General features: G+C 38.8%; 1 protein-coding gene across 3 annotated transcripts in view; it reads right to left on the bottom strand.

Moving 5' to 3' along the window:
- LMBR1 (limb development membrane protein 1) overlaps positions 1-24,526 on the bottom strand; it is a 162,929-nt gene that overhangs the window by 115,543 nt on the left and 22,860 nt on the right. For all 3 annotated transcript variants that reach the window (XM_087433681.1, XM_087433676.1, XM_087433671.1), the window contains exons 2-4: positions 16,388-16,460; positions 14,047-14,086; positions 7,074-7,213 (exon numbers count right to left, since the gene is read on the bottom strand). In XM_087433681.1, the coding sequence (XP_087289807.1) occupies positions 7,074-7,213; positions 14,047-14,086; positions 16,388-16,460 (253 nt within the window). The remainder of the gene's footprint in view (positions 1-7,073; positions 7,214-14,046; positions 14,087-16,387; positions 16,461-24,526) is intronic.

Here is a 24,526-nt window from a genome sequence, read left to right on the forward strand (position 1 = left end):
TGGATCAACCTAAAATGCCATCTAAGTTACAACCCCATTTCTGAGGAATTGAGAGCAATCTTCCATATCTTACAAATCTTTGCAAAACTGGAAACGCAGCTCTAGAGGCAGTTCAGATTCCACCCATTCCCAAAACACTCCTATTTATCTCAAAAAGCGTGTAACCTCTCTGGGAACTCTTATCTAGACCACCACCAATTCCTAAGACTGAAGGAAAAAGAAAAGAAAAATGTCTACAGAAGCACATTTGCCCAAAATCTAGCATCTCAAGTGTGTTCTCCACAAATATTAGTAGAAAAAGCTTCAGCCATCTAAGCAGATAATCTGCCAGAAACAAAATTTGGATTCAATTATTCTTTCATGACTAGGGAGCTCTGTATTACTGTACCTGATTCATGGCAGTAATTTTAAAACAATAGCTATGGGCTGTCTATGTATGTGTGTCTATATATATGCATGTTATATATGTGTGATATTTTTCTACCTCTGGATAGTATAATTTCTAAAGAGCTCTATTTAATTGGCTTAAAGCACTTATACAAATTATTTCTAAATGTAATAGAAATTAACCCAAATGAATTTCAGTTCATGTGATCTAGGAAAATATTTGGTATTAAAGCTAATTTAAGTTTGTTGTCTTCAGAGTTATAAGCATTAAATACAAAACTTTTGTTCTACCTAGGTTTACCAAAAATCAAACAAATTTACATTACAAAATTTGGCAACAAAAAATTGATGGCTGACTTTGTCTATTGTCTCAGGAAGTTTTTGTAGGTAATTTAAACATAATTATTGAGAACAAAGTAAACTAAATAGTTGAAGTAAGAGTAAAGGGTTTTTACGTGAACTTTTTAAGAATAACTATGTGTTATGATATATGTACTTAAAAATAACTTCAAAACCTTTTGGTAACTTGAAATCTTAGAGTTTTGCTAAATTAAGATCAATGATCAAAACTTATTGAGTATCTAGATCATTTCCAAACACAATAAAATATTAGACATTAATTACTAAACATAGGTTTATCTACTTTTGGCTTCTTATCACAGAAAAAGTTAAAATATTTGGGTTTATTAATAAATACGTTTTGTGCCATGCTGCGAAATTTTCTATGAGAAAGCACATTTCTAGAAAGTATTTATAACTCCACCAATCCACAGAATGCTAACGTAAAGTACAATTCATAATTGCTTACTTCTTAGTTTTCACTAAAAATTAAGGCTTCAAAAGGTTAAGAATTCTAATTAACATGTGTGCCTAAAGCTACTAAAAATTAACAAGGGAAACATCTCTGTATACAAGGAAAGTAAGATGTGTGTTTTCAGTAAAGAAGGTATCAAGGAATGGAGATATTTTTGTTTGTTTTGCTAAGAAAGTAAATTGTCCTAAAGCACTAGGAAGGAGGGAAGGCATGGCAGAAACTCAGAATGTAAAAAACAAAGTTATAGAACATTTGTGGAAGAGAAACCCTGAGGAAAGAGTTTTATGTTGGGTCAAGTTGACTGAGATTGAAATGAATTTAAGTAAGTAAATGAGTTTTAACATCAAAAGTAAGCTAGTGCCAAATTAGAATTTGGTTTTCTTTCTTTCTTAAAAAGACAGTTTTCTTGGACTTTTAGTCTGTTCTTGATAAAGAGATTATGAAAGGTTTTTTTTTTTTTTTTTTGGCTTTGAGTAGTCTACCAAAAAGGCAGGGATTTTATGTTTCATCAAAATAAATTTCCTGTATTGTTTTTATCAGGTCTTTAATCACAATAGTTAAGGGTTTTCTTACAACTATTTAAATTTCTCTATTTGCCGGAAAATCTTTTATTGTCACTTTGGTTAAATAGATAATTAAGTATTGTTTCATACTGATCTATGATCCTATTTGACCAAGCATTCTAAAACCTTTTGACATTTTTGACAAAGTTCCTAAAATTCAAACTCAAAAAAAAAAGCTTTCTTTTGACCTGAAAGTAACTTGGAGAATTTCCAGTGGGCCCCTGGGACTTCTCAAAGATTTTGACCACTCTTCTTGTAAAAAGGGAAATATTAAACTAATTAGGCTTTTTTGGTATGTTAAATTACATGGGAAGCATTGTCAAATTCTAGGCCTCCTTTATGGATACCCTTGCATGCATATATGTTATTAATAAAAGCATTTTAGAAATTATATGAAATTTTTAAAACTTCTAATATGTCCTGGTAGATAGAATGTTATCACTTGTAATTCTAGTTATATTAAAATGTTACATGTCACAGAAATAACCAAATTTCCTTGTCTATTGTCTCATGAAGTTTTTGTAGGTAATCTAAATATAATTATTGAGAACAAAGTAAACTAAATAGTTGTAAGATTAAAGGTTTTTTAGGTGAACTTTTTAATTTTAAGTGCATTATAATTTAACTGTATTATAATTTTAAGTCTTTTATCATCTATATATACTTATTGTTTTACTCTGATGCTTCTGCAAATATGTTTCATCTTCAGAGAGATTCATGGCAAGGCCTCTGACACTTACTCTAGATGTCTTGACATGAGTACAGCCATGTTTGGCCGCTCCATTGACCTACAGCCACCAGCACAAAAAGAAATATAAAAGCTGCTTTCTGCGTGGTGGGAACTGGCCCTTCTCCCACGGAGAGAGTTGCAAGTTGTAACATTTCAAGGCTCTTGGAGCATCGTAGCATGGGATGGACTGGCCATCTGTGCCAGGCTAAGACGATAACCAAAGAGAACAATGCACGTACACAATTACTGGGCTAGGACATTAGCCAAGGGGCTCAATGCACATACGCCACTGATAACCATTTGTGCATGGGAACACTGGATGCTTGCTCTGTAAACTCTGTAACTGCTTATATAAACTGCTGGAGACTGAGACCCGGTGAGAGTTCCACCTGTGGAAGGGACACCTTGCCCAGGACGTGTGATCCTTGCCCAGCCGCGTCAATTGACAGGACTCTCCCGGCAGTGGGGCGTGGATATTGTGAGTAATTGATTGATGTGAAGTAACTGATTTGATATGAAGTAATTGATCTGATGTGTTCTCTTTTCGGTCAACCTGGTGTTTCTCTTTCCAGTTGATTTGTGTCATTTCCCTTCAGTCGATCTGGTGTTTCCCTTTCCGATCGATCTGATGTTTTTCCCTCTTATTATATGACCTATTCGGACCTGCTGCTATCTCAGCGGATGTGGATGTTTTCCCTTTCCAGTCGAGCTGATGTTTTTTCCCTCATTATTTGACCTATTCGGATCTGTTTGTGGACTATCGCCTTTACTATCCTCTATATAATAAAATATACCTTCAGTCCATTTGTTTGGAGTGGAAAGTTTCTTTTACGTCTCCGATCGAATCCCCGAACCTCTCATAACACTAGAATACAGCTTTCTGATAAACTTTCAGATCATAAAACTGAACTGTGTAAGAAATTACAGAACTCTAATGGAGAAATTGATGGCTTCATATAACTGCTAACAAAAGGTTAAGATCAAGAATTGATCACATGGGGGCCGGCCCGGTGGCGCAGTGGTTAAGCGCGTGCGCTCCGCTGCTGGCGGCCTGGGTTCAGATCCTGGGCACACACCAACGCACCGCTTGTCAAGCCATGCTATGGTGGTGTCCCACATAAGGTAGAGGAAGATGAGCATGGATGTTAGCTCAGGGCCAGTCTTCCTCAGCAAAAAGAGGAGGATTGGCATGAATGTTAACTCAGGGCTGATCTTCCTCACAAAAAAATAAATAAATAAAAATAAGTAAATAAAAAGAATTGATTACATGGGACTACATGAACCAAGAAGAACGCTCTGATGTTTTGCTTTTCCGGATTTAAAGAAATCTTTTCTCTTAAGCTATCAACAATTTGGTAAGATATACCTTTGTGAACAAAGATGAAACATTTACTTTTCCTCCCTATCTGATCTCTCCAGAATTGAGAAACTCTCAGTGAATATTCTTATTTTCACTTATATAAATAATCAGGCCAAGCTTTTAATATCAACAAATTAATTTTACTGTGATTATCTTTGGTAAAAAAAATAAGGGCAATTGTGGAGAGAAAAATTATGTTACACCTTTGTAGATGTTAGATTCTAGTCCTGTTAACTGTCTTTAAGGTTTTGTTATACACCTATAGACTGGCCTCCCCTGGCCTAAGGTATTGCCTTTGGTCTCGCCGACTGCTCACAGAGCCCTCTTTGGAAAACAGGAACTGATCCCACACAGGATGGTCACTGGCAAGATCAGCGTCTGTTGGTATGCTACTTACGCTACTATGACCAGCTACTTTAAGTCTCTAATGTCTTATGCTCAAGCCTATTCTGGAAGCAACATCAGAAGAAGACAGCCCTAGAGCTCCACTGGAAAGGACCTTACCAAGTGCTCCTAACCACTGACACTGCTGCAGAACTAGAAGGCACCGAACCTCAGAGATACATCTCACATTTAAAGAGGTCTGCACCTGACATCTGGTCCAAACACTGGAGGCTTCCAAAACAAATTAACTAGGAAAAGAAGTTGCCAACATCTGAGGCAGACCGTTTTTCCACGATGGCCAAACCAGGCCTGTATACCTTTTACTTGCTGTTGCTTCTTACTTTATTTTCTCTCTCTCTTTCTTATAAAGATAACACTCTTATCCACATCTCTCAATCTATTACAAAAGGAGGAAATCTGACTGCTGGGTTTGTCATCAGAAGACTCATTCTGTACATGAATCTAGAAAATCCTTTAATACATTTAATTACCAATCTCTCCTCTATTCCTCCCCTAATTCATTGTACTAAGTGTCTATAACTTTTTGCCTAACTAATCAAACCTCCAGAGATTTAAGAGGTAACATCTGTAACTGTTGTAAATACCTCTTGTTTTACTTGGGTAAACACCTCTGGCAAGGTAGAGACAGAAGTAGACAGAATTTGGGCACAAACTGAATGGTTAAATGCACTGCCCACTGACCTCTTGTAGTTTTTTGATCTCTTTCGCTGGCTGCCCTCAAGCACTGCCTCCTGGCAATGGGAGGTCTACTCTCCCATTTGGACTTAGTATTTTGTTTATTAATATAGGAATTCTTGTTGTAAAACTTTGTCTCCTCTGCATAGCTTGACGTTATAAAAACATCACTCACATATTGATCACTCAGTGCTCTGAAATGATTACTAAGGTTTGTGAAACTTCACATGAGAAACTTCAAGGAACTGCAGAAGATATTTACCCCTAAAGGAACTTGACGGGTAGAGCCTTACTCTGTTCTGGAACTCCTGTTGCCCAAATGTGGCCTAATGGCTCCTAAGGAAACCACTTTCTCTCCTATGTGAGACATGACATACCAGGAATGAGCCTTCCTGGCGACGAGGGACCAATGATGCTTTGATGGCTGATCAGCAATGCTTTCTGATAGGCGATCAGCAAAGCTTTCCAGTGTTTGATCAGCGATGCTTTCAGAGAAAGATTTTGATCCAAAGGGGAACAATGTGAAAGATGACATGAGTGGAGCTATATTAAAATAGAGCCAGAGCAGCCATTTCAGAGGAACTGCCTTGCATATATTGTTTTCTTTATCTTCCAAACTGAACCAAACCGCCAACATTCCAAAGAAGTCAGCAAGGACGAGGTTTTCTTGTCTGTAAGGACTGATGGAACTGGATTGGACTGATGACTGGATCACCAGCCAATCACTGAAGCACAAGTCTAGCCTTCTGCCTGATGATTGAACCTCAGGCCAATCTGTGAAGTACAAACCTAGCCTTACCTCACCTAGCACCAATGAACTCTTCTTTAATACAACTTTACCTCATCCTCCCTTCTTCCCATAAAAACCCTAAGACCCTCTCCTGTAATCAGGACACTATCTGGGTTTCTACCTAAATTTGTGCTCCCCAAAATGTAATTCTGTGATCCCAAATAAATGCTTTGCCTCTTAAACTGGTTTCTGTTTTTGTAGGTTGACAAAACCATTTTTAAAAAATAAGGAAAAAAGGGAGTATTTGTCATATTTCAGGAAGGGACAGGATCTTCTAAACACAAAAACACAAAAAAATTAGAGAAATCAAACGAAGAACAAGACTGGATAACATAAAAATGTAAAAGTTCTGTAAATCAAAAAATCAAATAGGAGGCCAGCCCCACGGCCTAGTGGTTAAGTTCAGCGCACTCTGCTTTAGCAGCCTGGGTTCAGTTCCCGGGTGTGGACCTACACCACTCATCAGCGACCACGCTGTGGTGGCGTCCCACACACAAAACAGAGGAAGATTGGCACAGATGTTAGCTCAGGGACAATCTTCCTCAAGCAAAAAGAGGAAGATGGGCAACAGATGTTAGCTCAGAGTGAATCTTCCTCAGGGAAAAAAAAAGTTTAAATAAAATTAAAAAGCAAAATAACAACTAGAAACACATATTTACAAAAACTGAATAAAATGTTGATGTGTTTCACACATAAAGAGTTCACATAATTCAATATGAAGAAAAAGGAGGGGCAATGGACAACGACACATATAAAAAAGATCTATGTATTAGATCTTTTATATATTTTACAAATTATAATTAAAACTTCTAGAAAATGGCAGAGCCAAGATTGTAATACAGGTCTATTTGGCTTCAAAGCAATATACCATGTTGCCTATAATAAGTAACTCGCTAATTTTTTTAAAACCACATTAATGTAAAAGTTTGTACTTGACAAGAGTTTTTTTCCCCCTTTTATCACACATTTTGAAATGACTAAAGAAACTAACAGCAAATAAATAAAATGAAACTATGGCTTTTTTTAAGGTCTTAAATGGAGGTTAAATTCTTCTGACATATCCAGATAAACCAAAATTCCTCTGCTAAAAAGTTAAACGAAAATTTATTCATCAAAATCATGGTATGTATAAAAACAGCTTCTTGATTAAGTAAAATAGAAAAGCCTTTCACAACTAATGAATTGGAATGGTAAGTAAAATCTGGTTTTCTGATTTTGTTAAGGACTCAAATGGTTTACTGGAGGAAGATACAAATTATGAAAGAAACTAAGAAAAGAAAAATCTGAAAATACAGTACAGTAAAACATTAAAACATTACCTGTGATTAAATTAAGCAACAAATACTAACCATGAATCAGGGAGCCATTCAGCCACTGAATGTAGTAGTTCTGAGGAAAAGAAAGCAGGATTTCATTGCTGATTATCGAGAAGGGTAGGAGTAACACAGCGCCGGCAGAAACCGCTAAAGTGAAGGTGCTCAGAGATAGCCTGCAAGAGAAGAGCTGCGTCATCCAGGGGGCAGGGAAGATGGAGGTGGTTCAAAAAGAAAAGAAACGCTTACGTTTACTCTTACATGTTTAATCCAAAAATAACTACATAAGAATTTCATTAACTACCAGCATTTGGGAGGCAAATGATGTACGTACAACCCTGGAAGTTAAACTAGATGAACTCTAAGACTCCTTACTCTGAAAAGATCATTAAGGCTAACGAGCAGGCCCTAAAAGATATATATACTGAAGACAGAGCACTTCACACACTTTACCAAGAATAAACTGCAGTCTCATTCCTCTTTTAAATTTAAGTATTTCTTTCACAATTGCATTTAATTAACAACTTTGGCAATACATGCTAACAGTTATGCAACAACTGTTTCAGGTGAAAACAATACTCGTGAAAGCAGTAGGAAAAACGAATTAATTTAAAATGGTTTTTTCAGGGGAAAAAACTTACAAAGCCATTGGTCTGCTACCTCTTAAAATGGATAAAGGTTTGAAAAAATTATACCAGTAAACAGTAGTGAACTATTAAACAACATTTAAAACACTATTTTACCATTTTTTTAAATAAGATATCTCTAATATGTACTAATATAGAAAGATGTCCAAAATAAATTAAGTCAAAAAAACAAACTGAAGAAAAGCATGGACAATAAATACAAAACATGCTCTCCTCCCCCAACCAAAAAAAATGTATATATACACACAGGAAAATACAGGTACAAAAAAAAAATCTAGCATAATATATGACAATCTCATGAGAGAGTGGGATTAGAAGGGGCTTTCACTTTCTCAGCTATATATGTCTGAAGTGTTTCAAATTTTATAGCTAATTCTTTAAAAGATTTTAAAAAGACTAAAATGGCAAAGGAAAAGGGAACCTCATTAATATTAGACATGGAACCTTAATTTAATATCCATCCATTAAAATTAATATAGGAAGAATGAAATAAATGTAAGAAGGTATAAGAAAAAAAACCATACTAAAGGCTCAAAATACACATCTAATAGAGTAACTTTGAGGCCAATGCCATCTTGTGGCAATCAACAGAAGTGTTTTCCTAACTTAAAAGCCAAAAAACATGAAACCTCCTTTGTTCAGAAAATGATTGATAAATATTTAAACGTAGACCATATGATACACACCAAAAATACAATCAGACATAGGAGAAGTCTCATAAACTGGTTTTCCTGAATAGACAACCTATTTCCTGGGAAAAGCACTAGGACAAGTCTTTGTCTCAGGTCCACTGCCAACTCCAGCAGTGACCAGCCAGTGACCTCGAGAGAGTTTCTTTACTTTTGTCCTCAAAAGTCAAATGAGGAAGTTATCCTGATTGCTACCATTCCTTCCTTCCAATGCTAAAATAAAGATCAAATCCACAATCTCATGATTCCAGGTCCTACACAGCCATCCCAATACGCTTTTCCAGACTCCTCTCTCGCCATGACAGATTCCCACACACAGACGTACCTAACCTCCTCATACCCCAAACCTCAATGGGTTTTATGGCTTCATGCCCCTGGGCACAGTCAGTTCTCTCCCTAGAATCCCTCTTTACATCATTTGCTGTGTGAAGCATTCCTCAGTGTCTCTCTTCTCGTTCCTCTCAGTAAAGTCAGTCCCTCTCCTCCTAGCTATCATACACCCTGACCACATACCCAGCAATGAACGCCAACCACAGTTTCCAAATCAAAAACTGGGACCTGTAATCTGACAACGGAGTAAGCTTATGAGGGCAAACAGATAAAGTATTTGAAATCACAAGTGACCCAGAAAATCCTGAACATATATGTTCACCATAACTATTAATGTTGGCTCTTTCAACAAAACACTTTTAGAATGTATTGCATTTTAGGTATTGTGATTGGCCCCAGAGATACAAAAAAGATAATACCATACTCCCTAACTGCCCTTGAGTAGCTACGAAGAGAGTTATTCATAGAAGATTGCTGTGATGGAGTTAAATGCTGGCAAGGGGTCCTTACGGTAGGCCAAGACAAATGGAAAAAGGGTAGTAGTGATCATTGCTCAGATAACTACAGAAAAGTGCCCCTCAGAATTGAAGGACAGTTCCAGAAACGTCACCTTCTGAAATGGACTTCCTGGTATGGGATGAGAGAGAGGCGTCAAGGATGACTCTGAACTTTTATTTTTCATTTTTTTGTGTGTGTGTGTGTGAGGAAGATCAGCCCTGAGCTAACATCTGCCAATCCTCCTCTTCTTGCTGAGGAAGATTGGCCCTGGGCTAACATCCATGCCTATCTTCCTCCACTTTATATGGGACACCACCACAGCATGGCTTGACAAGCGGTGCATCGGTGCACACCCGGGATCCAAACCGGCGAACCCTGGGCCACTGCAGCGGAGCACGTGCACTCAACCACTTGCGCCACCGGGCCGATCCCTGACTCTGAGCTTTTAACCTAAGAATGGGAACGCTGGAGTTGCCATCAACTGTGATGGAGAAGGCTGCAGGTGCAGCAGGCTGAAGGGGGTATAAGGAATTCAGCTTTGGACATATGGAGTTAGACATGTCCCTGAGGCAGGAATGTCACAGAAGCGATGCTTCGTGCTTCTCTCTGCACGCTACCAGGTGGCCTAGGACTTCTGTCTGCCCCATTTCCAGTCATCTTCTCTCTGAGCACTGATCAGGGTGGTGCCTGCCAGGACTCTCCACTCTAAAGTTACTCTTCCCTTTAATTAGTATTTTGTGGGAAGCTAAGTGTGAAACTAGGAAAATATCCTGTTACCTGTTAAACATTTTATTCACTTACTGATTTCTATCAGTATGGACTCAAGATTGTTCTATTTATTCTGTGTAGGATCTATTACGATCATTATTTTGAAGCTCAGATTGTCCCAGATTTAGCGTGAAAGCCCTTGAAGGGCTTCTGTGTCTTTTTGACATACTGCCCCCCCGCCCCCGTCATTCTTTGAGCACTTCCTTGCATTCTTGCACTACCAGATGTATAAAATGAGCCTGGAACTTTCCCTATCCTAGCCCTGCAATCAGCCTTTTCCCCAAAGAGCCCTGGTTCCTTTTAGTGGAAAACTATATTCAGAAGCAAAGTGCCGGGTGCTAAATATACTCATTGCTATTGGGGTGCCGTGCTCCCAGGCGGACAAGCAGAGCTAGGGAATGTAAGTCTACACTATGCATACCTGTACATACACGTACCCACAATCACATCTAGATCTGATTTGATAACTCTCTCTATATTGAAAACCATGCATCCACACTGATACCTCCAATTCCAATGCATCAACTCAAGTGTTCACTTTCGTTTTCTTCCTTTCCCCTAACTGTAACTGGCTGCCATTATCTTTAATGGACCGTTCTCCCATATGTGATCAGTCTCCCATCACACACTGACACCCCCACCCTACGCAGAGGCGCCCTCTTGCTCAGGGGACTCCCCACAGACACCCTCCCTCCCCACCTGAGCTCTGACACCCCATGCCAGGCCATCCCTCTAGAGACACACCTCCTTTGTCTACCTGGGCTCTGCCATCCTGCATGGACACCCTCCCCACTCTGCATGGGCTCTGACTCCCTATGGTAGAGCACCCCCCACCTCATGCCAGGTGACACCCCCTCAGGATGACAGCCCGTGCCAGGATCTCCCCCTGCAGAGAAACTTCCCTCCCTCCTCTCAGATCCTGAGAGCCCACACCAGGTCACTCCTCCGGCTCCAACACCTGTGCTAGGCCTCCCTCCTGCATGGAAACCCTCCTCCCTTGCTCGGGCTCAGAAGCCATCCTTAAAAGTATAGTTTCACCAGTTAGGCACTGTATTTTCATATCAATTACTTTAATCCAAATCAAATAACTAGCTGAGTAGCTCTGAGAAAATGTAATTTTTGGTTGGGAAGGACAGAGGGAGTTAATTTGGGGACATGAGTAGATACAAACAGAGGACAGACTGAAGGCACTTGAGAAGCAAAAGATAAACCAAAGGTGGAGTCTAAAACGGAGGTGAGAGAGGCCAAGGAAAAGACGTTTCAGTCTGACGTGGGTGCCTGAGCCAGTCATGGAGAACCCTCTCTCACGCGGCCAGATGGCGCTGACGGTCACCTACACTCAGGAACTTGTCTGAACTTGCTCTGAAGACTTGCACTTCCACTTTCTTCTCCTGGCTAAGCACAGCCTCTCATTCTTTCTTCCTCTTCAGTGCCCCACAATTCCCTTCAGTGGGAGGAGGTAAGGAGAAGGAAAGGGGGTTAGGCGAGAAGGGAGACAACACCAAGTTCATGCCTACTAGGTACCAAGCACCGTACCCTAGGAGTTTTTTTTTTTTTTTTTGCATGTTATTTAACCCACACAACAGCACTACAAAGTAGGTGGTAGTTGCAGTTCACATACAGAGAAAATGAATCGTTTTTCAGTCTCTTCTGGACTCAAGCTAATCTTGAGTTCAGAATTTGAACCCAGATCTACCTAACTCTTCAGTTCTCACTCATTCCATCACAGAAGGAAAAAAAGCCAGTGAAAGACAAAGAGATCACTGGGTGGGGAATTAGGGTGACAGAATCTCAGGTGACCTTCTCCTCCATGCTTCCCCCTCCTGACTTTACTGTAAGTGCACCCCCATCTACCTCAGGAAGAAGATGTCTGTGTGCATCACGTGATGCAGAAACCACCTGCTGGGAAAACCCAGACCCCTCGGACATACCGCGCCAGCCCCATGCAAAAGCAGGTAAAGGAGGTGGGGCCGCTCCTGGCCTCAGCATGACAAGGAAACAGTCATATTTTCATAAAATACACTGCAAGGGTAAAAGCCAAAGTGATGTGTTCTTGTCTGTTTATAAATTATTGATCTACAAATGCATTTAAGTAGATTTACCACCAAAAGTGGAACACAGACTCAATGGAGAGGAGAGAGGCGCATATCTCACAGGTGCTTCATGCCTAAGGGATTTCACTGGGAAAGAATTAGTATCTGCTCTTTAGTCAGTCTGTGATTCTCCATGGCTTTTAGAGGTAAGTGAAGTGAATTATTCTGTTTTTACAAGAGCAGTAATTTAGACAAAGAAAAACGATTCACTTAAGAATTTTCACAAATGTCATGGTGCTAGGGATAAAACTAAGACCCCTAATCCTGTAAATTTAAACCAAGTTATGGGCCTAAGTTTTAAAACCATACAGCAAGATTTCCCACTATGAAGTTACAGTTGTTTTCCCTATGGCATTTAAAATAATTTAAATTACTAAATCTAGTAAAGCAGGGTCCATTTATATTCATTTTTCAGTTATGAATCAAATCAGCCCTATTGAAGTCATTTATTAGTTGAAAGCATTTATTCATTTGAGGTGAAATTCACATAAAATTAACCATCTGAGAGTGAACAATTCATTTAGTGCATTCACAGCGTTGTGCAACCACTACTTCTTTCTAGTTCCAGGACATTTTCATCACCCCAAAATAAAACCCCATATCCATTAAGCAGTTGCTCCCCATTCTCCCCTCCCCTCAGCTCCTGGTAACCATCAGCCTGCTTTTGATGGATTTACCTATTCTGAATTTCTCATAAATGGAATCACACACTATGTGACCTTTTTTGTCTGGCTTCTTTCACTTGGCATAATGTTTTGGAGATGCATCCATGTTGCAGCATGTGTCAGTACTTCATTCCTTCTAATGGCTAAATAATATTCCAGTGTACATGAAAGTGTGTGTGTGTGTGTGTGTGTGTGTGTGTGTGTGTGTATAAGTGTGTGTGAGTACATGTAGTCTCTCTCCCTCCTCCCCTTTCCTCCCCTCCTCTCTCCTGCCCCTCAGCAAAAGATGCATAATCTAATACTCATCATGAAGAAGTATCAGACAAAGCCAAATAACTGGCCTGTAATCTTCAACAGTATAAAAGTCAGGGAAATCAGGGAAATACTAAAGTAGCATTTCAGTCTGCCAGCAACTAAAGGGACATAACAACTACCCGCAGTGTGTGATTCTAAACTGAATCCTTTTGCTACAAAGGACATTATCGGGACAACTCGTAAATTGGAATGGGGCATGACTGGTACTGTATCAATGTTAATTTCATTATTTTGATGGTTGTATGGTAGATTTGTAGGAGAACGCACTGTTTATAGGAATTATATACAAAAGTATCCTAAGGAAATGGAACATCAGGTCAGCAACTTCTCAAACAGTTCAGGGGGGAAAAAGCTCTTTGTATTACATTTTTAACTTTTCTATAAACTTGGGACTATTTCAAAAAATTTTTAAAGTATCAATAAAAAAAATCCAAGAATATAGATACTCTCTTATGTAGGTATTTCTGTGTAATTTCAAATTTTAATCAAATAAAATCTGAAAGAAAGGAATGCATTGTTTTCCATCCAGTTTGATACCTCAAAAAAATTAAAGGGTATTTCTATCATATATCAGAGTACATAGGCAGAAAGAGAACTATAAGGAACCTAAAAGGACTGAGTCCATCTCCCTGCTCAGAGAAGGTAAAGCTCCCTGTTCCAAGACCGTCATAGTCTTCTTAGCAGACCACTCAAACAGCCAAGAGCTTTCCTTCTTACAGCCCAGCAATCTTCCCAACCTTAAGCCTATTTACTGGTTAAATCCTCTGAAGATAAAATCTGTTGGCTCGTTAAATAAGCAAATTTTAACAGGAGATAATCAATCCTCAATTATCCATGTATATTTGCTTATATGTGCTTTCTGAGGATAGGATTAATATTGATAAAAGGTGCTGAAATACTGTAAGTGAATTTTTTCCATATTTCTGCCCAAAAGGTAGAATTAAATTTTGATAATTTATGACTTCAGAATTAGAAGGAGAATAATTAAACTTTAAAATACATACGAAATCCTGTTGACTATGGCATCTTCATCTTCTTGTTCATCTGCAAAAATGTTTAAAGTATTAATATTTTTTGTTGTCCAACAAAATCTTTCATTAATTTATTAAAAATATAAACTTAAAAAAACAATTATTGAATAAAAACTATTTTCAAAAAGCAATGAGTTTATTTCAGCACAGATCCAAATTTAAATCTCATTAAATGAGACAGGATACAATATGGTTAGAGAATAGAGTGTACTGATTAATCAAAAATCCTGATTAACAAAACTACTATATGTAAATTAAAATTTTCCACGTATTTAGTGCTCAAGAAAATAAAACTTAGTAGACCTTTAGGAGCATTATCAAGTTTACTGTTATACAATGTAAGTGACATTGCTAATTAATGAAATTTTCTGGTTGATAATAGCCAAAAAAATTTTTACTATAAAATTAAAATTCAGAATCTTAGAACTCATGTACTTTTCTATAATTTGAGTATGTCATTAGTAATGGTAATACTGAAGATTCTCTTCAGTACTACCACCCTAAACCACCATGGATAGCATGGCCTCCACATTTCATCATAATTGTTCAAGTTACAGACAGAAATAGATCAAGTTTTGTGTATCTTTTTTAAGTAGCAGATGGCCCTTACTCAGGTGCTCACTTGCCCTCCCCTCTCCCTCTCCCTCATGGCTGTTAGCCATCTTTTTTGTCCTCCCACATAAACTTACCAGCTAAAGAAACTACAATGCAATTACAAGAATATTGCACAACACCTCTGGCCCCTCCTTCTCCTCAATACCTAACTAGGGTTGTCCTCAAAGGCTCTCTCTGTAGGTCTCTGGGATTCTGAGCACCTACCTGCTTCAGTGTCAATGGTGTATTTGGGCCATTCTCTTAGTCCAGTCTCCATTCTTAATTACAGGCTGCCCAAAATAGCTTTACAACCAAAGGGACCACAAAATAACAGTCACAATTAATTTTTATACTGTTGTGTCCACATCCAATCAACCATTAAATCTTGAAGAATGCTTTAATATCTCCATATCCATTTCAATTCTATTCCCAACACCCTACCAACTAGGTCCATGGTCCTCATCACCCCCTCTCCACGACTACTCTAAAAATCATCTAATAAATGTTCAAGGTCCCTCATCATCTAATTTCTGCTAAAACAATGCATTTATATTCATTCATTCTATCTCTCCTTCCTTTTGTGTCCATAATCTATGAAACCTGATGCCAAAACATCTTTAAAAATAGCTAAGATACTGACTCGAATCCCAGGTCTTCAAAATTTTGAGAGATTGTTGAATCCAAGGCCTATTTCAGTGTAGTCACAGAGCCAAGTAATAGCACTAAAGTAATGCACTACACCAAGCACTATTTCCTGATTTCTTTCAAATGTCTGATAAGTTTAACATGATAACATAAGGAATCTTTAATATATGGAATCCTTAAATATTCAAATGGCATCTATTATTAGCCCAGCATCACAGGTGGAAAATCTTGCGATTTCTAGAAAATAGCTGAGATTTAACAGAAGGCAGTAAGGCAACTCTTTAGGTTCTTATAAAACCCTGCTTAAAAATCTGTGAATTAGGGGCCGGCCTCGTGGCTTAGTGGTTAAATGCGAGCGCTCCGCTGCTGGCGGCCCGGGTTCGGATTCCGGGCGCGCACCGACGCACCGCTTCTCTGGCCATGCTGAGGCCGCGTCCCACATACAGCAACTAGAAGGATGTGCAGCTATGACATACAACTATCTACTGGGGCTTTGGGGGGAAAAAAAATAAATAAATAAAATCTTTAAAAAAAAAAAAAAAAACCTGTGAATTAATCAACACAAAGTTCATTTAAAAAAAATAAAGATACAGTGGTCCCTCTGGTGACATAAGGATATATATGAAATTATAAAAGGATAATACAAGATAATATATAACTGAATACTAAACGGTATTATGGAGACTCTAAATTCTACATTGCTTTAGAGAAAGAAAAGATATCCTGTGAGTCTGAGAAACGATGGGGTGGGGGTGAGTATGCTCAAAGTCAGAGCCAGTCACAAGGAACCAAGTATTCTCATGAACTCTGGAATTCCCCTGATACTGAACAGCCCCACATTCTTCTTAGTTGGACATAAGAATGGTGATAAACAAGGGCTGGGGTCTAAGAGGATGAGCCTATGAGCAGTCAGAGTCCCTGGAGGTTATTTTTTAGTGCTCTTCGTACCAGGCAACTGGTGGCTTCAATCATGGGCACACTGAATATACTACCACACAGATGGGCACTGTGGAGCCCATGTACCATAGACCACCGGGACAATAATCAAAGTTTTAATTATAATGTTTCTACTTGCCTGATTTTCTCTTGTATCTTGTGATGATGAAGTAGGAAACTACGTAGAGAATGGCAAAAAGAAGGAAACATATCTGAAACAAAACAAAGTTAACAAATCATTTACATTTTTTGCATATCTTTTCTTAAATAATAGAAGATACATCTTTGGTATTTATAGAAAAAAGGGATTTAATCCATTACAAAGTAAAACTTTCAGATATTTTGCTAATGTAAAGTTTTGATGAAATATTAACTTGTATGAACTAGTCAGTTAACTCCAACTTAATTTCAGGAAAAAAATGTCCAATAAAGATTTTCTTTTCATAACTTGACCAAATTGTTTTCAAAATCATGTGGAAATACAAAGAACCAGACCATCTCTGACAATTCTGAAAAACAAAGTCAATGAGAGGCTACTATCCCTACCAAATATTAAAACATACCATAAAGCTTCAATCACATTTGAAGAGTGTGCTGGCACCAAAACTTGACAGATCAATGAAACAGATTCTATTATATAAAAACTTATATAATTGGTTATACAAACAAGAGGCATCACAAATCAATGTGGGGAGAGGAATAATTACTCAATAAAAATGCCACATATCAAAATACACAGCAGTTGAATAAAAGCCTTTTTTTAATATTAAATTCCATTTCAGTTCAATCAGATCTAAGGGACAATAGGCAAAAAAGGATGAGTCAAGGGGCCAGCCCAGTGGCGTAGTGGTTAAGTTCATGTACTCCGCTTTGGTGGCCCTGGGTTCGCAGGTTCAGATCCCAGGCATGGACCAGCGCACTGCTTATCAAGCCACGCCATGGCAGGCGTCCCACATATCAAGTGGAGGAAGATGGGCACAGATGTTAGCCTAGGGCCAATCTTCCTCAGCAAAAAGAGAGGATTGGCAACAGATGTTAGCTCAGGGCTAATCTTTCTCACAAAAAAAAAAAAAAAAAAAAAAGGATGGGTCAAGGAATAGGAAATCTCATGATAGTCAAAGACCAAGTGTGCAAGAAATAAAGGCTTATTAGAGCTGTGGACCATGGTAAAAATATTTTGAAGACTCTCAAATGAAACCATGGCAAGTGATGATAAAAGTCTAGGAGCACCCCTATGTGTGAATTTCTGAAGAAGGGTTGGTGACCATATGACTGAGAACCACCTTGGACCTAGGCAGGGGACTGTACAATGTCATCTAGGAAACGACAAACTGAGAATGAAGAGGAAGACTATGAGCCTCATGTCAAAGTTCTCCCAATACACGTGGCAGAGTGACAGGAGACAATGCTGACAGTAACCAAAAGGAGCAAAGCATCAAGAGCATCAAAGATGGCCTGCTGCTGGGAGCCTGTAAGGGACTCCAGGTAGGTAAGAGAATGTTAATACCATCACCACCTCCTCCCAAAATCCTTTGGAGTGTTGGAGATGGGTCAAAAAGGAAAACCAGTTATTGCTGAAGAAATGTGAATAGAGGGGGTCTTCTAAGAAGTTGAGGATCGGGGGAAACTGTTTACAATGGAATGGAAGTCTGAGTAGGGCTGGGAGAGCAATGGAAAGAAGAGTGACTGGGCAGAAATACTGCGAATTATGACGTTCAAGTCACAGAGATCAGATGACCAAGAGAACTAAGATTTATGATTGAGGCTGACTGGAATTCATTCATTCAACAGTTATTTATTGTGGGCTTATTATATACCAACCACTCTTCTAAGAACTGATGACACAGCAGTGAACAAAACAAAGTTCCTGACCTCCCTCAGTTTACATTCCAGTAAGAAAACAGATAATAAATAAATATACAATGCATCAGAGGATAATTAGTGCAGGATTAGGGGACTACAAGTGCCAGCAGGAGCAAGGGGGCATGGCTCACTAATAAGGTGAGGAAAGAGTTGTGGGAGCAGAGAGAACAAGGCATGCAGCTATCCAGAGGGAGAGTATTCAAGGCAGAGAGAACAGCAATGCCCAGGGTCTGAGACAGGAAAGGCTCTGCTGTGTTCAAACAAGCAGGGGGAAGAAGTTAAGAGATAAGGTCATATAGGAGTCTGTAGTAAGTGCTGGTTCTTACAGATGGTATAATGTTGGTTTTCATCCTGAGTGAGAGGGGAAGCCACTGCAGGATTCTGAGCAGAGGAGTGACAGGACCTGACACATTGCAAAAGGCTCACTCCAGTGGTAAACGTGGAAAATAAATCAGAAGCAGCAAGGACAGAAGCAGGAGACCAGTTAGGAGTCTACTACAATAACTCAGAAGAGAGGTCACTTAGAGCTGTGTAGTGGAGGTGTTAAGAAGTTACCAAGTTCTGGGTATGTTTTGAAAGCAGACTTGACAGGATAAACACAAGGTTCTTGGCCAGAAAAGACAGAGTTGCCATTTCCTAAGTCACGCAAGATTACGAGAGTAGTTTTGGGGTGGAAATAAGAAGCACACTTTACACTGTTGAATTCGAAATACATAGCATAGACTCAGGTGGAGAGGTTGAATGGGCAGCTGGACATAAAAATCTGTACAATTCAGGAGAAGAAGCCAGGCCAGGAAAAACAAAAAAAGGATCATCAGCAGATAGATGATATTTAAAGCCCTGAGACAAGATGAGATTTCCATCCTAGGGAGTGAGTGTAGCCAGAGAACAGAAATCTAAGAACACAGCCCCGGGGCTCTCAAATATTTACAAGTCAACTTGACACAAGGAATCAGCAAAATCTGCCTGAAGAGCAGCAGTCAGCAGGTAGGAGGCAAACAAGAGACTGTCAGGTCCTGAAAGCCAAGTGAAGAAAGTTTATCTAGTAAAAGGGAATCATCAACCGTGTCAAATGCTGCTGACATGCCAAGTAAGATGAGGACTGAGAATTGACAACTGGATTTAGCAACATGGAGGTTATCAGTGACCTTGACAAGAGTTGCTTTTCTGGAGGGGTGGAGGCAAAACCCTGATTAAAGAGGATTAAGAGAGGAGAAGAACTGGAAACAAAATGTAAGTAAACAGTTCTTTCCAGGAGTTTTATGATAAAAGGAAGCAAAGTAAATGTGAAGGGGAATGTGAAGTTGAGAGGGTTTGTTTACAACGAGAAAAGTTATAAATGGTTGTAGGAATAATCCAGTAGAGAGGAAAATTACTGATGCAAGAAAGAAAAGGGAGAATTGCTGAATAAACGCGCTCAAGTTGAGGGGCTAGATATAAAATTTATCCACAGTAAAAATGAGGAGGAGGAGGAAGAGCAGGAGACAGAACCTCTGAGCTCCGTTGCAGGTAGGTAAGCAGATGTGTGGTGGAAGCATAAAGACATTCTCTTTTGATGGCTTCTATTTTCTTGCTTCCAGAGACAGAAGCAAGTTCATCAAATGAGAGTTACACATGGAGAGAGGGGAGAGAAGATATGTAAGTCACACAGGAGAATGGGAGAACAAATGAAGTAGAGAAATACAATAGAAGGGAGAGGCCAGGTGAGATGAAATGCATTTTAAAGTTCCAGGCAAACCCAAGCCCAAACTCTCAGAATGCAGGAGGCCTGATGGTGCTATACAACATGAGAGCCTGATTCTTTGATGCTGAGGCAGATGCAGGCAGAGTCCCCCAGAAATATCAGAGACTTGATGATTCTAACAGATACCCTATTCTCTCTCCTCCCCTTCACAGCCTATACTTGTGGACTTCCACTTTTTCACCACTCACTCACTCTTCCAACCACTAGTCTGACTTCATGCCCACTGATCAACTCAAAGTGCTCTGGCAGTGGTCAGTAAGGACCCAACAGCCAAATTACACTTTCATGATTTCACTTGACCTCTAAGCAGCACCTTCCATGTCAGCAATCTTCCTCCTTCTCTGACTGTTCTCCCAGTCTCCGTCACTAGCTTCCCTTTACCCTCCAGCCTTTAAACATTATTCTTCTCTACGATTTCTGGGCTAAGCCAGAAACAGATTCTCACTCCTCAAGCTCTTCATAGCTAACCTCATCTGCTCCCAGGGTTTTAACCACCAACCCCACATATCCCTGGACCACTGTTTGAGAACCACTGATTGGGAGAAAAATGAAACCAAGAACAGGGTGATGGATAGGAGGTTCCTGGTAGAGAAGCAGCTGCAATAAAAGAACTTGACCAAGGAGGTTGGAAGAATAGAAGGTTGTGATTAAAGGATGTTTTAGTATTTTTAAAATTAGTATTTAAAGGCAGAGAAGAGTAGTTTCAGGAATTCAAGAGAGTTAGTGCAGAAGTGATCAATGAGAAGGCACGCAAGTTAATGGACAAAATGAAATCAAGGAACCAAAATGCATGGCATGGAATGAAAAGACTAATGGAAAGCAAACCATTTAAGAGTAGAAGTAAGGCTAACAATTATAAAAACAAATGTAAGTATTACTGATTTGGAAATCAGACTCTGTTATGAGTCTGTTATTTTTCTAGTTCCAAAGGTGGGACTAGGAGCAGGTGTTCCTCCTTTAAATGAGTGTCTGTAGCAGACAAACAGACCCACAGGGATGAGTGAGTGAACAGAAAGCAAGCTGTAATGATGCTGCCTATTCTCCTACATGCAGTGGAGACAAAATGAAATTCCTAACCAACAAAAGGAGAAAAACATTCCAGCTCCTCACCACTAAGAGTGAGGAACGGCTGATAACAAGGAAAAGGATGGGCTCTCATGGTTCTCTGAAAAGACTGAGCTTCTCTCCTGGTCAGGGAAGGCGGAGCAGGGCTACCGGAGCTCACAAGCAGAAAGAGACACGGGTACGTGTCCTCTGTGCCAGGTGACCCAGAGGGCAGGCGATTCGGCTCTCTTGAGGCCATGTGGCTTGAGTCCTGATGCTGATCAAGAATGGCTAGGCATTTGGGAGCTGAGTTACCCAGTCACAAGTAACCTAATAATACGTTTAAAATACACTGTTAAAAGCTAATATCCTTCAATTCCAGGTATAAGATTTGAAGAATAAAAATCACATGATCATCTCAATAGGTGCAGAGAAAGCATTTGACAAGATACAGCAGCCATTTATGATAAAAACTCTGAATAAAATGGGTATAGAAGGAAAGTACCTCAACATAATAAAGGCCATATATGACAAACCCACAGCTAATATCATACTCAATGGTGAAAAACTGAAAGCTATCCCTCTAAGAACAGGAACCAGACAAGGATGCCCACTCTCACCACTCCTATTTAACATAGTACTGGAAGTCCTAGCCAGAGCAATCAGGCAAGAAAAAGAAATAAAAGGGATCCAAATCAGAGAGGAAGAAGTGAAACTCACTATTTGCAGATGACGTGATTTTATATATAGAAAACCCTAAAGAATCCAACAAAAAGCTTTTAGAATTAATAAACGAATACGGTAAAGTTGCAGGATACAAAATCAACATACAAAAATCAGTTGCATTTCTATACACTAACAATGAAGCAGCAGAAAGAGAAATTAAGAATACAATCCCATTTACAATTGCAAAAAAAATAATAAAATACCCAGGAATAAATTTAATCAAAGAGGTGAAAGATCTGTACACTGAAAACAATAAAACATTGCTGAAAGAAATTGTAGAAGACACAAAGAAATGGAAAGATATTCCATGCTCTTGGATTGGAAGAATTAACATAGTTAAGACGTCCATGCTTCCTAAAGCAATCTAGAGATTCAATGCAATCCCTATCAAAGTTCCAACAACATTTTTCACAGAAATAGAACAAAGAATCCTAAAATTTATATGGAACAACAAAAGACCCCGAATAGCCAAAGAATCCTGAGAAAAAAGAACAAAGCTGGAGGTATCACACTCCCTGATTTCAAAGTATACTACAAAGCTACAGTAACCAAAACAGCATGGTACTGGCACAAAAACAGACATACAGATCAATGGAACAGAATTGAGAGCCCAGAAATAAACCCACACATCTATGGACAGCTAATTTTCGACAAAGGAGCCAAGAACATACAATGGAGAAAGCAAAGTCTCTTCAACAAATGGTGTTGGGAAAACTGGACAGCCACATTCAAAAAAAATGAAAGTAGACCATTATCTTACACCATACACAAAAATTAACTCAAAATGGATTAAAGACTTGAATGTAAAACCTGAAACCATGAAAATTCTAGAAGAAAACATAGGAAGTACATTCTTCGACATTGGTGTTAGCAACATATTTTCAAGGACCATGTCGGACCAGGCAAGAGAAACAATAGAAAAAATAAACAAATGGGACTACATCAAACTGAAAAGCTTCCGCACAGCAAAGGAAACCATCAACAAAACAAAAAGACCATCTAACAATTGGGAGAAGAGATTTGCAAACCATATATCTGATAAGGGCTTAATCTCCAAAATACATAAAGAACTCATACGTCTCAACAACAAAAAAACTAACAACCCAATTAAAAAATGGGCAAAAGACCTGAACAGACATTTCTTCAAAGAAGATATACAGATGGCCAACAGGCACATGAAAAGATGTTCAACATCATTAACTATCAGGGAAATGCAAATCAAAACTACAATGAGATAACACCTCACTCCCATCAGAATGGCTATAATTAACAAGACAGGAAACAACAAGTGTTGGAGAGTATGTGGAGAGAAGGGAACTCTCATACACTGCTGGTGGGAGTGCAAACTGGTGCAGCCACTATGGAAAATGGTATGGAGAGTCTTCAAAAAATTAAGGATAGAACTCCCATATGATCCAGCTATTCCACTGCTGGGTATTCATCCAAAGAACATGAAAAAACCAGTGCATAAAGATACATGCACCCCTGTGTTCATTGCAGCATTATTCACAATAGCCAAGACTTGGAAGCAACCTAAGTTCCCATCAAGGAACGAATGGATGAAGAAGATGTGGTATATATACACAATGGAATACTACTCAGCCATAAGAAATGATGAAATCTAGTCATTTGCGACAACACGGATGGACATTGAGGGTATTATGCTAAGCGAAATACGTCAGAGGGAGAAGGTCAAATATAGTATGATCTCACTCATAAGTAGAAGATAAAAACAACAACAGACAGACACATAGAGACAGAGATTGGATTGGTGGTTACCAGAGGAGAGGAGGAGAGGAAGGAGGGCAAAAGGGATGAGTAGGCACATGTGTGTGGTGATGGATTGTAATTAGTATTTGGGTGGTGAACGTCATGTAATCAATGCAGAAATAGAAGTACAATGATGTATGCCTGAAATTTATACAATGTTACAAACCAATGTTATTGCAATAAAATAATTAATTTTAAAAAATACATTGTTAAAAGCTAATATCTTTCAATTCCAGGTGTAAGATTTGAACCTAAATTCAAACTAGTGCATTATAATCAAACTGTACTACCTAGCTTTTCACATACGGCCAATGGGCTTCAACTAATTTAGGGTGACTAAAAGGAATAAATATCATAAAAGAGTGACAGGTGCAAATGGGCTCAAAGACTGCTACCACCAACACATTTTTAACAAAATCCTGGGAGAGAAGACAAATAAACTATAAGTGAGCCAATAATCTCATTCCACAGCAGAGAGCTAACAGACATGGCTTTATTTTAAAGTTGATATATCAAAAAATAGAGATGCTGAGTATCCTTGAAAATTACAAACTAACCACTAAAATACTTAAAATTATAATCTTTCAAATTACCCTAAGAGCCAGGAAAATAAAAATAAAAGAAAGAAAAATCCAGACTACATAGTAAAAGACAAGAAAACACATATAGTTATAAAAATAATAATATAAAATAAGCCAGCCCCGATGGCCTAGTGGTTAAAGTTCAGTGCTCTCACAGCCTCAGTGGCCCGGATTCATTTCCCAGTCTCAGCAGAACCACATCACCCGTCTGTCAGTTGCCATGCTGTGGCAGCGGCTCACATAGAAGAACTAGAAGGATTTACAATTAAGATATACAACCATGCACTGGGGCTTTGAGGAGGAAAAATAATAATAATAATAATAATAATAAATAATAAAGATGAAACATATTAAAATCATAATTGTAAATGAGACAAACTATTAAAAGAAAACATTCAGAGACTGAGATGTACCTAAAATAGTGACTCAGAAAGGTTGAAAACAAAAGGATAAACAGAGACATACCAGGCAGATGCTAACACAGAAGAAAGTTAGGTTGTCAATTTTTTTTTCTCTCAGACAAGGCTGAATTTAAGGCAAGAGGTGTTAA

This window comes from Ceratotherium simum, chromosome 1 (genome assembly GCF_057802395.1).
Source record: "Ceratotherium simum simum isolate JZ-2026a chromosome 1, ASM5780239v1, whole genome shotgun sequence".
NCBI classification, from domain to species: Eukaryota; Metazoa; Chordata; class Mammalia; order Perissodactyla; family Rhinocerotidae; genus Ceratotherium; species Ceratotherium simum.